Raw genomic sequence first — 19,258 nt, 5'->3', positions numbered from 1 at the left:
AGATGCCAGCCACAGATGCAGGCGAAACGTTAGGAACAAGATCCACCAGGCCACGGTCACACAGCCCGAAAAACCCACCAGAACCAATTCAATACATTATTTCGGTACCTAACGCGTAATGAATAAGAAGTTCCGCAACTGTTAAACAGGCACGATTGCAGAAGACACATTAAGAGTTTAGTTTACAGATCAGATCAAGGTGTTTCTTTTTGCATTAAAAAAAAAACCCCGCTGATTTCTTTAAGTGAAATTGCGCCCCCGTTTTAGCTTCTGCGGCTCGCTGATTGCAAAGGCGGATGTTTCGGATGGGAAAGTTCACGAGTCGTTAAACTCATCTACCCAAGAACACATTCCTTTATTCGATATCAATCTGTTTATACATTTCGCTCACATCTCGTTTTTGTAGGACACTATAGTAGGCGAATTCGCCCTACGGAAACTACACTTCCCAGAAAGCAATTTTTCACCAGACCCCACTCGCCGGGCTTCTGCGCATGCGTCCCAGTTGTGGGCAAGGCTAGGGAGGGCATGGTTTGACCTAGAAGAGGAGAACATGGCGGCCGCCGCGGGATTTTCCCTAAAGGTGAGAGAGAGAAAGAACCTTGTTTTGGAGATTTTTTCTTATGCACGTCTTGTGGTCATAAGGGTGAAAATAGAAAGGCGTGATGGGCGAGAGCATTCCAGATCTCAGGTTTCCTTTTCCTTCTTTTTGAGATTTTATTACGGGAAACAGGAGTACTTTACGAAGGTTGCTGGGATTGGCACCTGTTTGTCTCTGCACAAAGTAAAGGGCTTCCGTTTATGCTGTAGTGAGGATCCGCAAGGGAAGTCCGTGCTTCCAAAGTCTCTTGCAAATGTATTTGCCCCTAATTATTTGATTTTTGCTCGTGTTACTTCCGTATGCCCGGAAATCCGAATGTGGGGCTCTGGAGAGGAAGCTTGTGACGTTTTCTTCTTACAAGAGTAGCATGGTAATCTGTAAATAAGACCCAAGTTTTTTTTAATCTATGTAAATGAAGGAAGGTAGAGGAGCTATTCTATGTATTCGTTTATTTTGGCTTATGTTATTTATAGCATCCCTTTTTCATTGAGGCTCAGAGTGGATTATTCAATGTAAATCAATGCAGTCAGTAGGATGAAGCATCTCATAAGCAGTGCAATAGGGCTAGGAATTGCATGAATTGGAAAAGGAGCTGGTAGTCTGAACAGAGCATAATGATTAAACATGATACGTTAAACCATTCTGAACATGTCGAAACAAACTGTATTTTCCAGGGCCAGTCTGTTGTGATATAGCCCTGGTACAAGCATGTTCTTTTGAATGACTCTTTTTTATATCATTTGTGAAATGTCAGGATCATGGGAGCCTCCCTGACCTATTTATGTAGGCCATTGCACAGAGCTGGAGCCACTATAGAGAAGGCACGTGTATGGCAGATGCTGATCTTGCTTGTCTATAGGGTGGCACCTGGAGAAGATCTTGCTCTAATTAGTGAAATTGCAGTTTTGAGGGGAGACTCCTGTAGAGTGCATTATTGTAGTCTAGTCTCAATGTACAATGGCATGAGTCCAGGTGGCCAGATCAGCCAGTTGATGGCCATTTTCTGGGCTAAACTATGTTTAAAAAAAGCATTTTTGGTGGCTGAATTAGCTTTCTTCTCCAGTGGTAATGTTATCTCCAGTGGTAATGTAATCTCAGAGCCCTTCGGGGATTGGGCGGTATATTAAGTCAAATAAATAATAAATAATAATAATAATATGTCCAGTGTAATTTCTGGACTCATCAGCATCAGCAAGGGCAAACTGAACCCTATCAAAAGTGGGGAGCACAATATAATGTAAGATTTCAGACTCCCCAGCCAGCATTGCTTATGTCTTGTCTGGGGTATTTATTATATAGTGGCTGCTTGTGAACCCAGGATGCAGCTTGTCTGTGGAGAGTGAGGATGGATATTTTATTTTAGGTGAGTGATTGGCCAATTCAAAATGGTAAGCAAAGTAACCATTTTCTACTGATCTGGTGGTTCTCTTTTGCCCAGCAGTGTTGGCAGAGGCCACAGATAATTTCTGCCACATCTACATATCGCTTATGGAGCAGAAACTGGTCAGCATCATCCAATATGTTGCTGAATGTGGCATTGTTTGGTGTCCTGATGCCATTGTTGTCCTGGATAGAAGCTGCCACCCTGGATGGTGTGAACTAGAATAGCTAGTGGTGACCGGGATTTGGTAGAGCAATAGTCTTCTCTGGAGCTTTGGAAAGAAGAACATTTCTGCCACATCTACATATTCCCAAGTCAATGTAACTGCTTAAAATAACAAATTAATGCTGCTAGAAAGATATATATAACCAGCCTGCTATATGTATCCACTGCCATCTGTGCATTCTTTCCATGATCTCTACTTTATGGCTTCACATGCTTTGTAGACAAGTAGGCTTCCCCTGGTACCTCTGTCCCATGAGAACTGTATTACATCTGTTATCTTGTAGGACAGGAAGCCAGGTGGCTTTCTCCTTCTATCTGTTGCTGACCTTGGGGCACCTTAGCTCCAAAGACTGTTTTTCACAACCTCTTGGGAAAACAGGAGGGGGGGCTTTCTATGGGGGATAAAGGGGACTGTGAATGCCAGCTTTGTCAAAACTGGCTTTGCCAAGTATGGTGCTTCAGTACCTCTTCAATAAACGCTACAGATCAATACTTCAGAGTCAGTTTATTGGGTTAAGGTTGTGAGATCTAACAGAAGGACACCTTTGTCATCATGAGAATGTGTGTTTTGGTATAGGTGAAGTTGGCTTTCTGGTGTTTAAATTGTGTAATTAGAAAATCAGAACATAACTGCTTAGAAGGTGAGGCAAAGCCAATGCTAGAACACTGCTCCACATGACATTCTTCTGTCAAGAGGCTGCCTTCTGCAGGAACTCCAATACAACTGGACGGCACGTTAAACATAACAAGGAAGACCAATCAAAAGGGAAAGGACAGGTCAATTAAAATTATAATAGGAAAAGGAGAAAACAAAATATAACCGTGAATAGACAATAGTGGAAGGGAGGCCAGCAAGATAGAAACCATCAGTATCTTCGCACAAAGACCTGGCAGAACATCTCAATCTTGCAGGTCCTGTGGAACTGAATCAGATCCTAAAGGGTCTGGGTTTCACTTGAAAGAGAGTTCTGCCAGGGTGGGCACAAAGCTGAGAAGGCTCTGGCCAAAAACAGCTGGATGCTTTTTGTTACAGCACCAGCAGCAAGGTAGTCTAAAAGAGAATGACTTTTCTGAATAAGTTTGCTAGTTGTGCTTTAAGCTCTGAAAATTCGCGTGAAACGGATATTCCCCCCTACTTATTTTACAAAACCTTAAATGGTTAATTTCTTTTCTAGGTTCGTCACTTCAGCACCTCTTTGGTCAGGCCAGTATCAAAATTAGTGCAGGTAAGTTTGCTTACATTTTTTTTCTTTCTATTGACGTATTGCTGTAAAAGTTTTAAATTTAATTTAAATGGAAAAGCCACAGGATGGTATTTTGAATGCGTAATTTACTTTACATATGTGTATTATTTAGTGTACTGCAACTACCTAGGAAGCTGTGGCTGAAAGTGACAGGTAGATATGTATGACTATATTATGTACATTTCAATAACCTTGGGTGTACATTCTGCAAATACAAATAAATTTCATATTATGGGTATTGTCTGACTGGAAGTTGTTGATTACCTAGGCCTGGATCCCAAGGGCTACACTACAGGGCCTCAACCTTTTTGAGCCTGCAAGGCATCCTTGGAATTTTGAGAGGAGGCAGTGATCACCCCCTCAAAATGGCTTACGCAGGAGGCAGTCCTTCTGATCTTCTCGTGCAGGGGTCTGCAAACTGGCTCTCCAGATGTTCATGGACTACAATTCCCTGGCAGGGCTGATGGGAATTGTAGTCCGTGAACATCTGGAGAGTCACAGTTTGCAGACCCTTGTTCTAGTGGATTGTGGCTGCTATTGCAGCTATGGAGAACACTTTCACTTGAATGCGGGTCAGTAACAAGGCCTGCCTTACCAGTGGCCCTGGCTACTTTTTTAAATACTTGGCAGGTGCCAGAAGAAGTAGTGGCAAGTACTATTTCATCTATGGGCACCATGTTTGGAGAAGTCTGAGCTGTTACATTGATTGTATGGATTAAGGAGAGTTTGTGTTTCTTAAACAGCAGTCCTATCATATAGGAAAACACTCTTAAAAATGGTGGGCTTCTAAAAGATTATTGTAATGTGGTGCAGAGTAGATAAAGCTGCTTTTTGAAGGAAAAATATTAATTTCCCATTGTTAGATAATTTATAATCTGCCGTTCTTTAAAAAAGGACCCACGGCAGCTATCAATCTATCGTGTATTCACTTCTAGATTCTCACAGAGGAATAACCTGTAAAAATTGGCCAAGCAGTGATATGACTTTACTTCATAGAACTGTGTGGGAAAATTTTTTACCATATAGACACTCACACAGAAGACTAGCTTCTCATGTGATTGGTGCTGCCATGAACTGAATTTACTGGCCACCACTTATTACATTGTCCCAAATGGCATACTGGTAAACCACAAATGGAACAGGTGATATTGGACTAGGTGCCTCTTGTCCGGTCCTTAACTTCTGAGGTGTTCTGCAAATTGTACCTTTGTAAATAAAAATCTGTCACTGAACAGTGGGATTCTAACAATAGCAAAAACTCCATTCCAAACTGAGGTAGGCATATCTTGGTTTTATGTCTATCTCTCATGGACTTGAGGCTGTAATGTGCTGATACAATTTTGAAAACTAGCCAGCATCTCCATTGTCTTACACATTATTCATGACACTTACTGTTTTGTATTCTTTGCTTGTTTCTGACCCCTGAAGCCCCCAATCCAAGTGTATGGACTAGAAGGCCGATATGCCACCGCCCTCTATTCTGCTGCTTCTAAGCAGAAGAAGTTGGATCAGATAGAAAAAGAGCTGAGTCGAGTATCGGTAATATATATACATATATTTTGCATACTCTTATTACACCTTCTTAGTATTTATTTCCATTGAAAATGTTGGTTTACTTCCTCTGGTAAGGCATAGAAAATTCCTCACCATGTGGTTTGTCACAATGAAGATACTTTCATAGTGAAAGATTCACAGACTCTCTAAAGAGCTTAGGAGTGGAACAAGAGGGGTGGCAAGAGATGCTCAAAAGTGGTTTGCCATGGTCTGCCTCTACGTACCAACAATGGTACTTCTTGGTGGGTCTCCCATCCAAATACTAACCAGGGATGACCCTGCTCGAGATCTAACAAGACTGGACTAGCTTGCGCTATCCAGGTCAGGATGTTACACTAATAGCAATCCAAAATTCTCTGTTCTTTAACATACTTTCATGTACGTTCTGGAAACATTAATTGTACAGTTTGCTGGAAATTAATACAGTGGAGATTTAAAATTGATTTTTTAGCTAGCTTGGAATATTTTCTATGAATACATGCAAATTAGTGTTAATCATTCAGGTAATATTGAAGATGCTTTCTGAAAATTATTTTGTCTACAATTCATATGTTAATTGTCATATCTTTAACAATTTTGTTACCTTTGAGGGGTTTTTTTAAACTAAACTGTTTTGTGAGTTGCATTTTGATTTCTAGAACTTATTCTGTCTGTGTCGGTGGACTAAGCGGCAGAAATTTTGATTTTGACCATAGTATTTTTTGTTGTTCTAATTGCAGGTACTTATCAAGGACCCTAAATTGTCTGGCATTGTCATGAACCCTCACATAAAGGCTGCAGTAAAGCGAAAGACTGTGAATGATGCTTTAGTTAAAGAGAAACTCTCCCCTATCACTGTCAACCTTGTCAGTAAGTAATGTTCAGTCTCTGAACTAAGCTGTGCCAGCCTTGCTTTATCAACTGTTACTGAAAGCATGGTATTTCCTTGTCCTTTAATACAAACAGTTTTTAAAGTCATATTTATAATTTTTCTTACACTTTGTATACAGTTTGCATTTATGTAAATGTTAGTAATTCTGTCATTTTTTCTTTAAGATGTGCTTGCTGAAAACGGTCGTTTGGTTTACACTCCTGGTGTCATTTCTGCATTTGGTAAGATTATGAGTGCATATCGTGGAGAAGTGCTGTGCTCTGTTACCACTGCTCAGGTAAGCGGATGGCCCGCAACACTCTTCTTTGACCATTTCTGTGTTGCCCAGTAGCTTCCAGTGTAAAAACAAACAGAAGAGCCCTACATCTGACAAGTGACCACTTAATACATAAGCGTCTGAGGCACAGGCCATGGGGACATCCGGGGACAAGTGCCCCGGGCGCCACCTTGTGGTGGGCGCAAAAATTGCAGGTCCGTTTGTGGCTTTCTGTATTTTTTACTGTTTGTTCAATTTTGGCCTTCAGGGGGCGCAGTTTTTAGGCTAGTGGCACCAGAATTTCAGGATATCGTCAGGTGACTCTCCTGATGATACCAGCCAAGTTTGGTGAAGTTTGGTTCAGGGGGTCCAAAGTTATGGACCCCCAAAAGGGGTGACCCCATCCCCCATTGTTTCCAATGGGAGCTGATAGTAGATGGGGTTATCATTTTGAGGGTCCATAACTTTGGACCCTCTGAATCAAGCTTCACTAAACCTAGGTGGTATCATAAGGATAGTCTCCTGCTGATACCACCCAGGTTTGGTGAAGGTTGGTTCAGGGGGTCCAAAGTTATGGACCCCCAAAAGAGGTGCTCCATCCCCCATTGTTTCCAATGGGAGCTAATGGTAGATGGGGCTACCCTTTTGAAGGTCCATAACTTTGGCCCCCCTGAACCAAACTTCACTAAACCTGGGTGGTATAATCAGGATAGTCTCCTAAAGATAGCCTAAATTTTTGGTAATGTTAGCTTAAACATTGCTCTCCTAACAGGCACCCTCAAATTTTCCCCGGGTTCTCTCTTTAAATCCACCCCCTTTGGAATGGATTTAAAGCGAGAATCTGGGCTCCCTAGATTAAAAAAAACATTGAAAGTATTGTTGAAAGCTTTCACAACCAGATTGAACTGGTTGTTGTGGGTTTTACAGGCTGTGTAGCCGTGGTCTGGTAGATCTTGTTCCTAACATTTCACCTGCATCTGTGGCTGGATCTTCAGAGGTGTATCACAGAGAGAAGTCTGTTATAAGAGAAGTCTGGACACAGTGTATAACAGACTTCTCTCTGTGATATACCTCTGAAGATACCAGCCACAGATGCAGGTGAAACATTAGGAACAAGATCTACCAGACCACAGCCACGCAGCCCAGAAAACCCACAACAACCAACATTGACAATGATGCTGTTTGGGGTGGATGGGTGGGAAATCTACCCTGAAATAGCATCACTTTCAATGTTATTTAAACTAGAGAGCCCAGAGTCTCTCTTTAAGGTGGATTTAAAAGGAGAATCTGGGCTTTCTAGTTTAAACAACATTAAAAGTGATGCTATTTCAGGGTGGATTCCCCCCCTTCAAAAAATAGCATCACTTTCAATGTTGTTTAAACTAGGGAGCCCTGGGTGTGTTCAGATTTGTGTGTTGGGGCATGTTCTATAATGTGATGGTGACTTTGAGATAACCTGGTGCAAAAAAATGTTGTTTGGTCATGGTGGGGTAGGGACACTGCCCATATGGGGGGGGGGGCGGCGCTAAACTCAGATTTTGTCCCAGGCTCCATTTTCCCTAGCTACGCCACTGGTATGAGGGATTGTTTTAAGGTTGCTATTAAAAAGGCAAACAGTAGTCAGGCAGAATGTACTTTAGTTTGTTCCTTTGGTTTGTTTAACCCATTCATGCTGTTGAAGCCAGAAAACATTTCTCTTTCTGTTACCTTTGCCTGCCCCTCCTCCTTTTAGAGAGAAAAATGTTCCATGTTTTGGGATAACAGTAATGCCTCCCACACACATCTGGTGATGGTAATTGAGCCCCATTGCTTTGAGTAGAACTTTGATTCTCCATGAGTTATTATTCCTGTTCTGAACAAGCATGCTAGACCCTTTAAATAATTCAGCCAGTCTATTCCATTTTTGCAAAGAAAGATGCAGAGCTCTCCCTTGTTCTTCCATTGTTGGTTCATGCATTTGGGAGAGCTGCTGGATATGATAGGGATACTCTCAACTTGCCTCTTAACGTTTGTAACACTGGGATTCATGACAGGTTCTCATTATCCTTCTTGGAGTACAGCACAGTTTTTGGAAAGATAAAGCTGTATCTTTTACAACATACCTGGTCAGGGTCCCTATTCTGTTCTAAAATATGCTTGTTAGTATCTTGCTCAAACCATTTCCATTTGGAAAAAGCCACACATTAAAGAGTCACTTATTGACATTCTGCTTACTAAAGGTAACTTTCAGTTTATGTAGTTACTAGCAAAATGTTGTTAGTTAAGCTAATCAGGCTACTATGTGTGACAAGTTATCCTTGGTGTTTCTAAACAAATTCCTAAGTCAGTTTTCATTTGCTCTTTGGCCCATCTGAAAACCCTTTTTTCAAAAACTTAAGAAATCTCTCTCCCCCCCCCCCCCTCTCTCTCTCTCTCTCTCTCTCTCTCTCTCTCTCTCTCTCTCACTCTCACTCTCTCTTTCTTTTTTTGGTCTGTATCTTGTAGCCCTTGGATGAAGCCAGTCTTACTGAACTGAAAACAGCTTTGAATGGCTTCTTGGCTAAGGGAGAAATACTGAAGCTGGAAATCAAGGTATGGGAGCAGTTCTGTAAAGTATCCATGAAGCAGAAACATTTCCCTGACCAATTGAAATAAAGAGAGAAGGGGAGTTACCCCAACTCTCAGTTGGTGCCTTAGTGAACTACCTGCAGTTAAAAGTATGAAAATATAACTAATACAAATACAGTGGTTCAGCTGTCTCGTTTTGTTTGCTATTGGGACAAATAGATCAGTAGGAAGAAATTGAACAATAAAATTGGATTCTGATCTCTCTATCATTAAAATCTTTTGGGGTTGAAAAGATGATTTGTTAAGCCTGGACAACAGATGCAGTCAATATATACAAGATAAATACTAAACATTTTATTATCGTCATTACAAGAGCAGTTATTAAATCAAACCTACTGAGTTCAGGACAGCTAACAGCAATGATTTTATGTAAATATATTGGTCTGTGTTTTAAAAGGAACTTGATACTCTTAAAGTTGAAATGCAAACTTTCCAGTCTAGGAGCAGCAATGGCATAGTCGTTAAGAGCAGGTGCATTCTAATCTGGAGGAACCAGGTTTGATTCCCTGCTCTGCCACTTGAGCTGGGGAGGCTTATCTGGGGAATTCAGATTAGCCTGTGCACTCCAACACATGCCAGCTGGGTGACCTTGGGCTACTCACAGCTTTTCAGAGCTCTCTCAGCCCTATCTAATTCACAGGGTGTTTGCTGTGAGTGGAGAAGGGAAGGGAGATTGTAAGCCCCTTTGAGTCTCCTACAGGATAGAAAGGGGAGATATAAATGCAAACTCTTCTAACTAATGTGAGTATCCTCATTGTTTTTTTTCCAGACTGACCCATCAATCTTGGGAGGAATGATTGTCAGCATCGGGGATAAATACGTAGACATGTCCACAAAGTCCAAGATTCAGAAATTGACCAAGATCATGAAAGAGACTGTCTAGTGTTCATTACAAGATTCTTTTCATTAAACTTACTCAACTGTTATGAAAAAAATTAAAATGGTCCTTTTAAAATGGTGATTTGTGTGGCACTTTATATGATCTTTAGAAAACAAAAATATTTCTTTAGAGCAAGTCTCCAAACAGCTACTTAAACAAAAGGGAAGGGGAACAACTTATTCAATTTGATAGGTTTGCTTTCCATATGGTAGCAATTGTAAAATTGGTAATGGAATTCCTTTCTTTGGTTGGCTGACTGTGAGGAGTGCTGTCTGATTCTTGCATCATGGGCCACCACAGCTTTGAAATTGCACTTTCTAATAATTAAAGTGGACCTTTAGATATAGAACTCTACGATATGATAGACATATGAGACTGGATAGAGAAGCCTTAACTCCTTTTTAGTTATTCCGTATCAAAGCAAAGAGCTGTGTATTTCTGATTCTAAGGTTTGTTGTTTAATTTTATTAAATATGTCATCCCTCCCCTTTTGAGCTTGGGGTGGCTTACAACGTATCATATAACAATTTAAAACATTTGAAACATTACAATAACATTTATGATTGTCTCCAAGATGGCAAAAGACAGTAAAAAAAATCCATTAAGATAGACTCAATGGAAAAAGTGGGGGGAGAGGAGATGGTACTGCAGTTGCCTCAACCATATGCCTGCTGAAACAGCTCCATCCTACAGACCCAGCAGAATTGCAAAAGATCTCGTAGGGCCTTGGTTTCATTGGACAGAGCGTTCCACAAGACTGGAGCCAGGATCAAGAAAGCCTTGGCCCTGGTTGAGGCTAGTCGGACTTCCTATGGACCAAGGACCAACAGATTCGCAGAATGAAGTTGTGAAGATGTCGTTTCGGTTACAGTATCAGGCAGATTCACACTAGCCTGACAAGGACCTTTGATGTCTGGATAGAGGAAACTTAGTTGCTTGAATAAATTACACAAAGGAAGCACGTGGCCAAATGGTTGTACATCAGAGAGTTGATCCACGGGGGGAGGGGGGGCAGGAAACGAAGTTTACCTGGGAACCAAGGGGAGAGAACAAGGACAATTCTGATCCAGGCTGGGCAGGAGAAAGGCAGCTCCTGACCCAGGTCTGCAACAAGACATGTTTGGAACGGTGCTGTAGCTGAGAAATCAAATGTATTAGAACATTTTCTTATTTTCTGTTTTTCAATAAAATCTTTGAAAGACTCAGTGGTTTTTGAGTATCTAGAAAAAACCCAGGATTTACAAGACAAGCGTGCACCCCTCACTCCTGGTCTTTTGGCAGAAGTGAACTTTGGAGAACATACCTGTTGAATAAGGCCACAGTTCTAAATGGTTGGACTAAATTAGATTTTTCTGAGCAGGTGACATTAGGATTGAGTTGCAAATTTTGCCTAAGCATACCCTTTCCAGTTTTTGACCATATAATATGAATGTTTAAGGGTTGAGGAAGTTGCTAGCTGCGTTGTAACAGATGCTTGGGATCTGTCAAATTTTCTAAAGTGATTGGGAAGTATGGGAACATATTTTTTAAGCTGTAACAGACAAATGCTTTTAAGTATAGCAGAATTCAAATGGCTCTAAAAAGTAGTAAAATTCATATTTTTATACGGAAAGTGAGTGAATCAAGGACAACCGAGACACTGAGAAACTTCCTCATCTAAACTTCAATGTACAGGTACTTTTGCTCCATCTTCTAATCAGAGTTGAACTGTAAACACCACAAAAAGTTTATGATTGGGAGTTTTTTAATTCTTGCTTGTGATTTGTACTATCTGCAGTGTCTCAGCATTTAAAACAGAACCAGAAGGCACTGTGATGAAAACATTTTTATAAACCAGTTTCCATTTTATTATTGAAGCTACCCATTTGGAAACAGTATGTGTTGAGTTTCAGCTTGTGTGTATATGACAAAGGCTAAACATTGCTATCTGCTTAGTTGCCTTGATTAAGCTGCTATGATAGCTCAGATGTTGGTGAACATCCTGTGAATGAAAAAGTCTGTCATAAAAGCAAATTATGAAGAATGTGGGCAGTGGATTGGTTTGAACATTCCACATGGCCTAGGAAAGGCTGGAAGGGTAAGCATACAAGGCAACATACTAATTAGCTATGTTGAATCAACGACCTGAGTGCTAATTTTTCTTGGTGTAGTTTGAATTTTGCCCAGGCCAGTGTCAGGGTATTTTGGTTCCACTTACAAGCTTCCAACATTGAGCCTTATAAAGGTACAATGGTTTCGAAGTACTTAGGGAGAGCGTGATAACAATAGAGTCTGTGGCACCTTGTGTGTATTAAGTGCCATCAATGTCTTCCAAAGTGAATCAATGTCTTCCAAAAAGTCCTATCATTAACAGCCCTGCTCTGATCTGGCCATGGCTTCCTTTGTGGAGTAAATTCATCTCATGTTGAGTCTTCCTCTTGTCCTGGTGCTTTCAGCTATTCCTAGCATTATTGTGCACCATAAAGACTAATACATCTATTCTAGTATATGCTTTTATGAAGTCCATGAAGTGGGCTCATACTATAGTACATTTGTTTATTTGTGATTTATTCAATAGTTCAACGTTGCTTGTAAAAAAAACAAGAAAAGGTTAGGTATATTCCTTTCAGGCCATTAAGAAGATGACTTCTCCTTGTCTGGGTATCTATCTTAGAATAAGTATGCTTAGTAATAAAAACAGTAAAAGTTGATACTTGAACTGGAGAGAATTCCTGGATTACATGTGTGTGAGCCTGCAATTCTGGAACATGTTACCAAATAGTCTTGGAGAAAAATCAGGTGGGATATCCTAGCCTTTTGTAACATGTATCAAATAATGGATCTCTAGATTGCCTGGAGCAGTCTGTCCAGTACTAATATTAAAGTCTCTGAGTGATGGTAATAGTGATTTGCATGGAGTTGCTTTATCTGGAGTCTGGCTGGGCTGGGTGTGTACTGAATGTTCAGCAAAATAGAGCTCCTCAAATGGATGCTAGATTGTGTGCTTCTGGCACAGTACGGAAATACACAGCTCAACCAGTACTATCTGGTATTTGTAATGGTATATAATATATAACCTACAAAAGGCTGACAGTATTAAACATGAAAATATTAACATGTAATTATTGGTTGAGGTGGGGATGGGAACAGCACATTTCATTGTAAGCAAGAATGGCTCTGCAGACTCTGACGTCTCAAACAATTATATTCAAGGCAGGATGTAATTAATAGTCCCATACTCCATGCTTGCTGCTTGTACCCATGGACAAATTTACATGGATTAGTTAAGGCAGTGTCCATAGAACAGGTGTACCCTGGTGCAGTATTCTTTAGTGAAAATGGTTCTCTTAAAATGCACAAAAAAACACCAGCCCATGAACTGTGACAGTGTTGTCGAAGGGCAAAGCATTAGGAACTACCGGTCTACTTTGTAAACTACAAATGAACATTTACACACGTTGTACAAGATGTTCCAGGCTTTATGGAAGGACAATGTGCAGCGTGATATGTGCTTTCTGTACTGTGATCTCTAACTAGACAGAAGATCTGTGAAGCAGCAACTAGAACTAGATCAGGGGTAGGGAACCTGCGGCTCTCCAGATGTTCAGGAACTACAATTCCCATCAGCCCCTACCAGCATGGCCAATTGGCCATGCTGACAGAGGCTGATGGGAATTGTAGTTCCTGAACATCTGGAGAGCCGCAGGTTCCCTACCCCTGAACTAGATGAAGGAGATGGGGGAAGCTTACGGCTTTCCTTGGGCATGGAGGGAAGTGCATGTGATGCAGCCATGGGTCTGGGCCTGGTCCCCTACATTTTCCCTTTATTACTGAGATCAAGTTGGCATATAGAACTGATCACATTTATGGCCACTGCCTTGAAAGATGGGATAATTAATCTATTAAATTGTAATTGATTCTGAGGGGAAAGGGTGATTTAAATTTGGTCAAATACCTTAGTTTAATTTTTTTTATCAAAGAGTCTGTGTACTATCAGCTCAGCCCATGCTCAGGATGTTGGCTTATATTGTTACATTGATTCAATTTATTTCACCATCATAACTATTTTTTAACAAACACAATTACATTCAGCTCATAAGTCTTGAGTAAAAGAACAGCAGCCAAAAAAGGTTAGAACATTGACATTTAATATTGTTTTCCTACCAATAGAAGTATTTGTACCTTTTTTCCTCTACAACGTGTTATTTTCATATACATTATATTTCATAAAATGTACTGATATGGGAAAAAAAAGAAAATGTGGGTTTTGTTCTATTTACATACTTTAATTCTAACATTTTTATAACATTGAAAAATAGAAACTTAACTTCATTTTTAAATTGTTTTTCAGCCAGTCAGTGGTAAACAACTGCATACCTGTAAGTTAAACTTCCTCTAAAACTTGGTCAGTCAAAAGTTTCTAACTGAAGTTTGTCTTTGTTCAAAAAAATACATGTATGTCATTTGATACAAAATTCTACACTATCTTCAATAAATAAATAATAAAGCAATTCTTAAAAGTATGAAATGTAAACTTTTTTGTCTTTCCAACAAACAGGATTTTTAAAAAACAATTGCTGAAAATAAGATAGTGGTCTCCTTGGAAATAATAGTACACAGACATTTTCAAGCACAGTTTACACTTGTCACCAGACTGTAGCTACCTATCGTTACCTTAATTTCCTAATGGATATCAAAAAACAGTTTCTGTGCTAGAGAACACCATCTCTACAGGAAACATGGAAACTGGTACCGAAACATGCACACAGCAGCAAAGCCAACACATCTTACAGGAATAATGACATGCTAATCGGACAGTCAACACTTCCCATTCTGAAAGTCATTACAAATATACCCATTTATGCATGATCCTTGGGAATCCAAATGAAAGGTCTGGAAATGACAACGAATGGAATTGGTACCAAAATGATCACCACAATGCCTATCATTGACACTGTTCCTGCTTCAGCAGAGTTCTAAACAACATGCTTCCCCTGTTCAAAGGACTTTGCTGAGCAAAAATTCCTATGCAGTACAGTGCAGAAATCCTTACGTATGCAATATATACTCATTTAACTTTGAGATGTCTTTGCAGAATCCTGTCACACTTATTAGTGGAACTGACAACTTGACATTGAACGAGGATAGCAGCCATCACCTCGAAGAGCTATCACCACTCCTTAACAGACCAGGGTGCCCAGTCTATTTGCACACAGTACAACACAGTCGTTCCTTCGGGCTGCTTTTTCAGGCTTGCCTGCATAGCAAATGAGCCAGAGGAATCACTTCCTTTCCAGCTTTTTCATAATCCAGCAGTAGTTTAATGTTAGTGGTACAGTACAACACACAGCAGGACTCAGTCATTTTTTGTTAATTTCAGTAACAGTCATTTACATACCCACTGGAAACAACTGCAAAAAGAACTGATGTGACGATGCTGACTAATCAGTTGGGGTGAAAAATATTCTGATGCAGGTGACAAGCAAAAAGCATCAGTTCCATTCAAAATCAAAGGGAGCTTCGGTAACCAAACAGGATAAAGTGTCTTGGACCAGTAACTCAGACTTTAATTCACAAAGCATTTGTTTCTTTGCAACCGAAATCTTCAGTTCAGCTTGTGAAAGCATCACACACTGGACACCAGTCATTTAAACTTAGTATCATTATACTATCCTTCTTGAGACAAGTTTTCATTTCTTAAAAAAAACAAAAATTCAAATATTTGTCACAAACTCCCTAAAAGAAATCCCAATATCTTACATGGCAAGAATTTATGTTATATGTATTTTCTGTATAAATATATACACATTTATACACCACTCTGTGGGGCAATAGGCACAACATTTCTAGGGGAAATTTACAGAGAGCTTTCAAAAACCTGCATACTGCAGTAACCAAAAGGAGGTGTGTTTTATTTTACATGTCCGGGTCAGACTGTTACATCCTGAAAACTACAGCAAAAAAGTCCACAGAAAAAGAAAACAAAAATAGAACTTAACATTTTCCTCATAAAGTAGAAATTAGGTTTTCTTCAAGGATTACCAAGATACAAAGAGTATTCTTACCATTGTGGTTTTTATAATCTTTTTGACCAGTGTTTGTCTCATATAAAATGTATAAGAATTCCTAGACAGATTCTGTAAACACCTATTGCAATGACTGCAGTTTTAACGGAAAATCTCCTTTTCAAGGTTCATCAAACAGCTGCAAATCCAGCCGGACAACTATCTCTCCTGTTGGAACTTCATGCAGGAGGAGACATTTTGTAACTGGTCCCTTTGAGCCCTGATCTTTCTTAATATCTGCTACCCGGATTTCTGTTCGTCCCAAGAAGTCTGAAAAAGAACACATATACAATGATCAGAAATACTGTCTGCCCACCCACCCAGAGATCTTTGTCAAGAATTTAATTCAGAAATAGGATAAACCTTCGAAGTCATATAGAAAACAAAACCTCAGCAACAACTGGGAGTGAAACTCTCTAGCTTAACGTATTGCTTTTCCCAACTCTACCTGGACCTCCTCCAACAACAAAGACAATTTTAACTTGCTTTCCGAACTGGATGAACAGAACTGGGTTTTTGTAAGCCTGTCTTCAAGGAATTACATATATGTTAATTTTAAGCATTCCAATGCGAGACTTGAAGAAGAGATGAAAAATTTGCAATCAAATTAGTTCTGTGTATTGTCGAAGGCTTTCACGGCCCGAATCACTTGGGTGCTGTGTGGTTTCCGGGCTGTATGGCCGTGTTCTAGCAGCATTCTCTCCTGACGTTTCGCCTGCATCTGTGGCTGGCATCTTCAGAGGATCTGATGTTGGGAAAGCTAGTGGAGTATATATATATATACCTGTTGGAGTGTCCAGGGTGGGTGAAGAAACATTGTCCTGGCAGGTAACAAAGAAGACAAGCCAGGTCCAATGGTTGAGGGCATCCTGAATAGGAAATTATGAGTAATACCAATGGGGGGGGTCTATGGCAGCTACAGGGTGATGACAATGGAGATAGCAAGGTCATTGGTGGGAGCATCTGAATAGAAGTATCCTGGCCTTTGTTTCCTTCGTCTATAGTCATCCTATGTTTGTGTGGAGCTGGTTAGACACTGTCTTGACGCTAGTATTTTTCAACACTGGCAACCAAGTTCTGTTCATTTTCATAGTTTCTTCCTTTGCCGTTAACAAAGGTCCACGTGCTGTATGTGGTTTTCTTGGCTTCTCTAATGTAGTCTAGCCTTAATTGGCTTTCAGAGTGGTCCAGAATTTCTGTTTTTTCAAATAATATTCTTTTTCAAATAATATTCTAAATAGTCTGCAGTGCCTTTCATGTTCTTTGATACGTGTCTGAGCGCTGGTTTGGTGGTTCCTATGTAGACTTGTCCACAGCTGCATGGTATGCGGTAGACTCCTGCAGTAGCTAGAGGATCCCTCTTATCCTGTGCTGAACATAGCATCTGTTGAATTGTTTGTAGGTTATGCTTCTTCATCAGTTTTCCTATGCAGTCAGTGGCTCCCTATTTGTATAGGTACTACTTTCCCTCTAGATGAAATAACATGCTGTTTCATGTGGCTTGTTGTTGGTCTTGCAGCCCTACAGATGTATGTATGTGAGTAACCATTAGGCTGGTGAGCCCTGTAAAATTTCAGGTGGTTCAAGTGTGTTGAAGGAGGTGGGGTTCACAGATTCTGTTTGCGTGATCTACCAAAGTTTTTATGGTGCTCCTATCGAGGTAGACGAAAGGCACTTACGTCTTTCTAGTAAGAAAAATAAGCAATAGCAGGACACGCGATAGGCAAACCTGGATATAGAATATATTATTTGAAAAAACAGAAATTCCTGGACCACTCTGAAAGCCACTACGTCGGACCTTCTACAGAGAAGCCATTGAAATCTATAAGCACGTGGACAGTTTCAGCAGAAAGGAAGAAACTATGAAAATGGAGCAGAACTTGGTTGCCAGTGTTTGAAGAAATACTAGAGTCCAGAGACAGTGTCTAACCAGCTCCACCTAGGCATGGAATGACTATAGGCAGAGAGAGCAAAGGCCAGACAAGCTCTATTTAGGTGCTCCCACACCAATGACCTTACTGTCTCATTTGTCACTCCGTACTATATAGACTTCATTGTTACTCATACTTCTATTCAGATGCCCTCAACTATTGACCTGGTTGTCTTCTTTGTTACTCACAGACAATGTTTCTTCACCCACCCTGGACACTCCAACAGGTATATATATACTCCACTTGCTTTCCCAACATCAGATCCTCTGAAGATGCCAGCCACAGATGCAGGCGAAACATCAGGAGAGAATGCTGCTAGAACACGGCCATACAGCCCGGAAACCACACAGCACCCAAAATTAGTTCTGGCTTTACATCTCTAGCTTCAGTGTCTTCAGGAAGAAAAAGGCCAGCTGAACCAATGTTTCTTTTTCTGTTTTAGAATAGTTACCCTTATCAGAACTCTGTACCAGAACATATCCAAGTCCAAAAGCAAAGGCAGCACTACTTACCATCTGGGGAGAACTGATCCCTCTCAAACACCGTTATACAGAGGACATCCTGTTCTAAATCTTTGATAAAGAACTGGCAGTTAGAATTCCACTTAGGGTTGAGGGTGTCTTGTATAGTCTTGGTGATGTGACATTGAGAGCCCATCGTCACCTCACAATACGGGTTACTTTTTCCTAAAAGAATTCAGATGTCATGTTGTTTTCACTTGTTAAGATTTAGCTGTTCAGATGTCATGTTGTTCAGATGTCATGTCAGATGAATTCAGATGTCATGTTGTTTTCACTTGTTAAGATTTAGCTGTTTATCTTTCTGGCTCTTACAAAGAGACTGTTATACCTCCACCATCTAGACAAAAACTGAGTGCACAAATGCCCCAGACCAGAATCTGGCATCCAACGAGGATGATCTAGATGGCAGGCGTGTGCAGCTTGTGACTTGCAGGCATCAATGATAACCCACCAGGGGTTTAATAACCACCTAAGTTTGCCTGAGACAGCAGAAGGGGACGTGCAGTTGTCAAGTTTTTACAAGCCACAATATGTCCCCAGTGGGACATGTGTGGCTTAATAAGTCACATGTTTTGCAGGCTTCCACTGTATAAAATCTACTGTAGTTATTTTGAAATGTACCAGCTACTGGAATTTACATCAGAAGAATTAAGATAGGCGATTTCCGCACAGGGAAGCACAGGGAAACAACAGTGCTCCAGGGACGGAAAAAAACGGTCCCTGGGGCACTGTTCGCACAGGAGGCACTGCTGCGCCTCCTGGCTTCCCTGAAGTGGCGTGAAGCCGCCACTTCCGAAACTCACTCGGGGGCCAGTTTTTTGGAATACGCCGGTTGCCACCCGTTACCGAGCGAACAGAAGCGGGTGGAAGCCAGCATATTCCCGTGACGCTCCTGAGGCAGAAACACTTTTCCCTGCACGGTGCTCTGAGGGAGGGAGGGACGGACATGCCTCCTTGCCTCCGTCACCAAAGCCATGGCTCCTCGCTCGGTGAGGCCGTGACCCCTTCCCTCCTGCCTTAGGAAGCAGGCGAAGACTGAGGAAAAGGTAGGGTGCTGTTCGGGGGGCTGCGCAGCCAGGCCAGCTGAACCAATGTCCGTGCAACCTGTGGGGCCGTTCGTGCGAATGGCCCCAGGGCTTGCAT

The 19,258-nt window shown here is 40.9% G+C and overlaps 2 protein-coding genes across 3 annotated transcripts in view; one reads left to right on the top strand and one right to left on the bottom strand.

The window, feature by feature from the left end:
* Positions 1–488: 488 nt before the first annotated feature.
* Positions 489–9,694, top strand: ATP5PO (ATP synthase peripheral stalk subunit OSCP). Its single transcript, XM_048493433.1, has 7 exons — positions 489–583; positions 3,383–3,433; positions 4,880–4,990; positions 5,725–5,854; positions 6,041–6,153; positions 8,617–8,703; positions 9,509–9,694. The coding sequence occupies exons 1-7, from the start codon at positions 554–556 to the stop codon at positions 9,620–9,622; spliced, it is 636 nt and encodes a 211-aa protein (XP_048349390.1). The 5' UTR covers positions 489–553; the 3' UTR covers positions 9,623–9,694.
* A 3,926-nt stretch (positions 9,695–13,620) lies between these two features.
* The window catches only part of ITSN1 (intersectin 1), a 98,527-nt gene continuing 92,889 nt past the window's right edge, over positions 13,621–19,258 (bottom strand). For both annotated transcript variants that reach the window (XM_048493430.1, XM_048493431.1), the window contains exons 38-39: positions 18,107–18,280; positions 13,621–15,933 (exon numbers count right to left, since the gene is read on the bottom strand). In XM_048493430.1, coding sequence (XP_048349387.1) covers positions 15,785–15,933; positions 18,107–18,280 — 323 coding nt within the window. In that variant the 3' untranslated portion in view covers positions 13,621–15,784. The remainder of the gene's footprint in view (positions 15,934–18,106; positions 18,281–19,258) is intronic.

Source organism: Sphaerodactylus townsendi, linkage group LG04, assembly GCF_021028975.2.
Source record: "Sphaerodactylus townsendi isolate TG3544 linkage group LG04, MPM_Stown_v2.3, whole genome shotgun sequence".
Taxonomy (NCBI): Eukaryota; Metazoa; Chordata; class Lepidosauria; order Squamata; family Sphaerodactylidae; genus Sphaerodactylus; species Sphaerodactylus townsendi.
The sequence above is the reverse complement of the archived record's forward strand: the minus strand, read 5'-3'. Positions and strand labels throughout refer to the sequence as shown.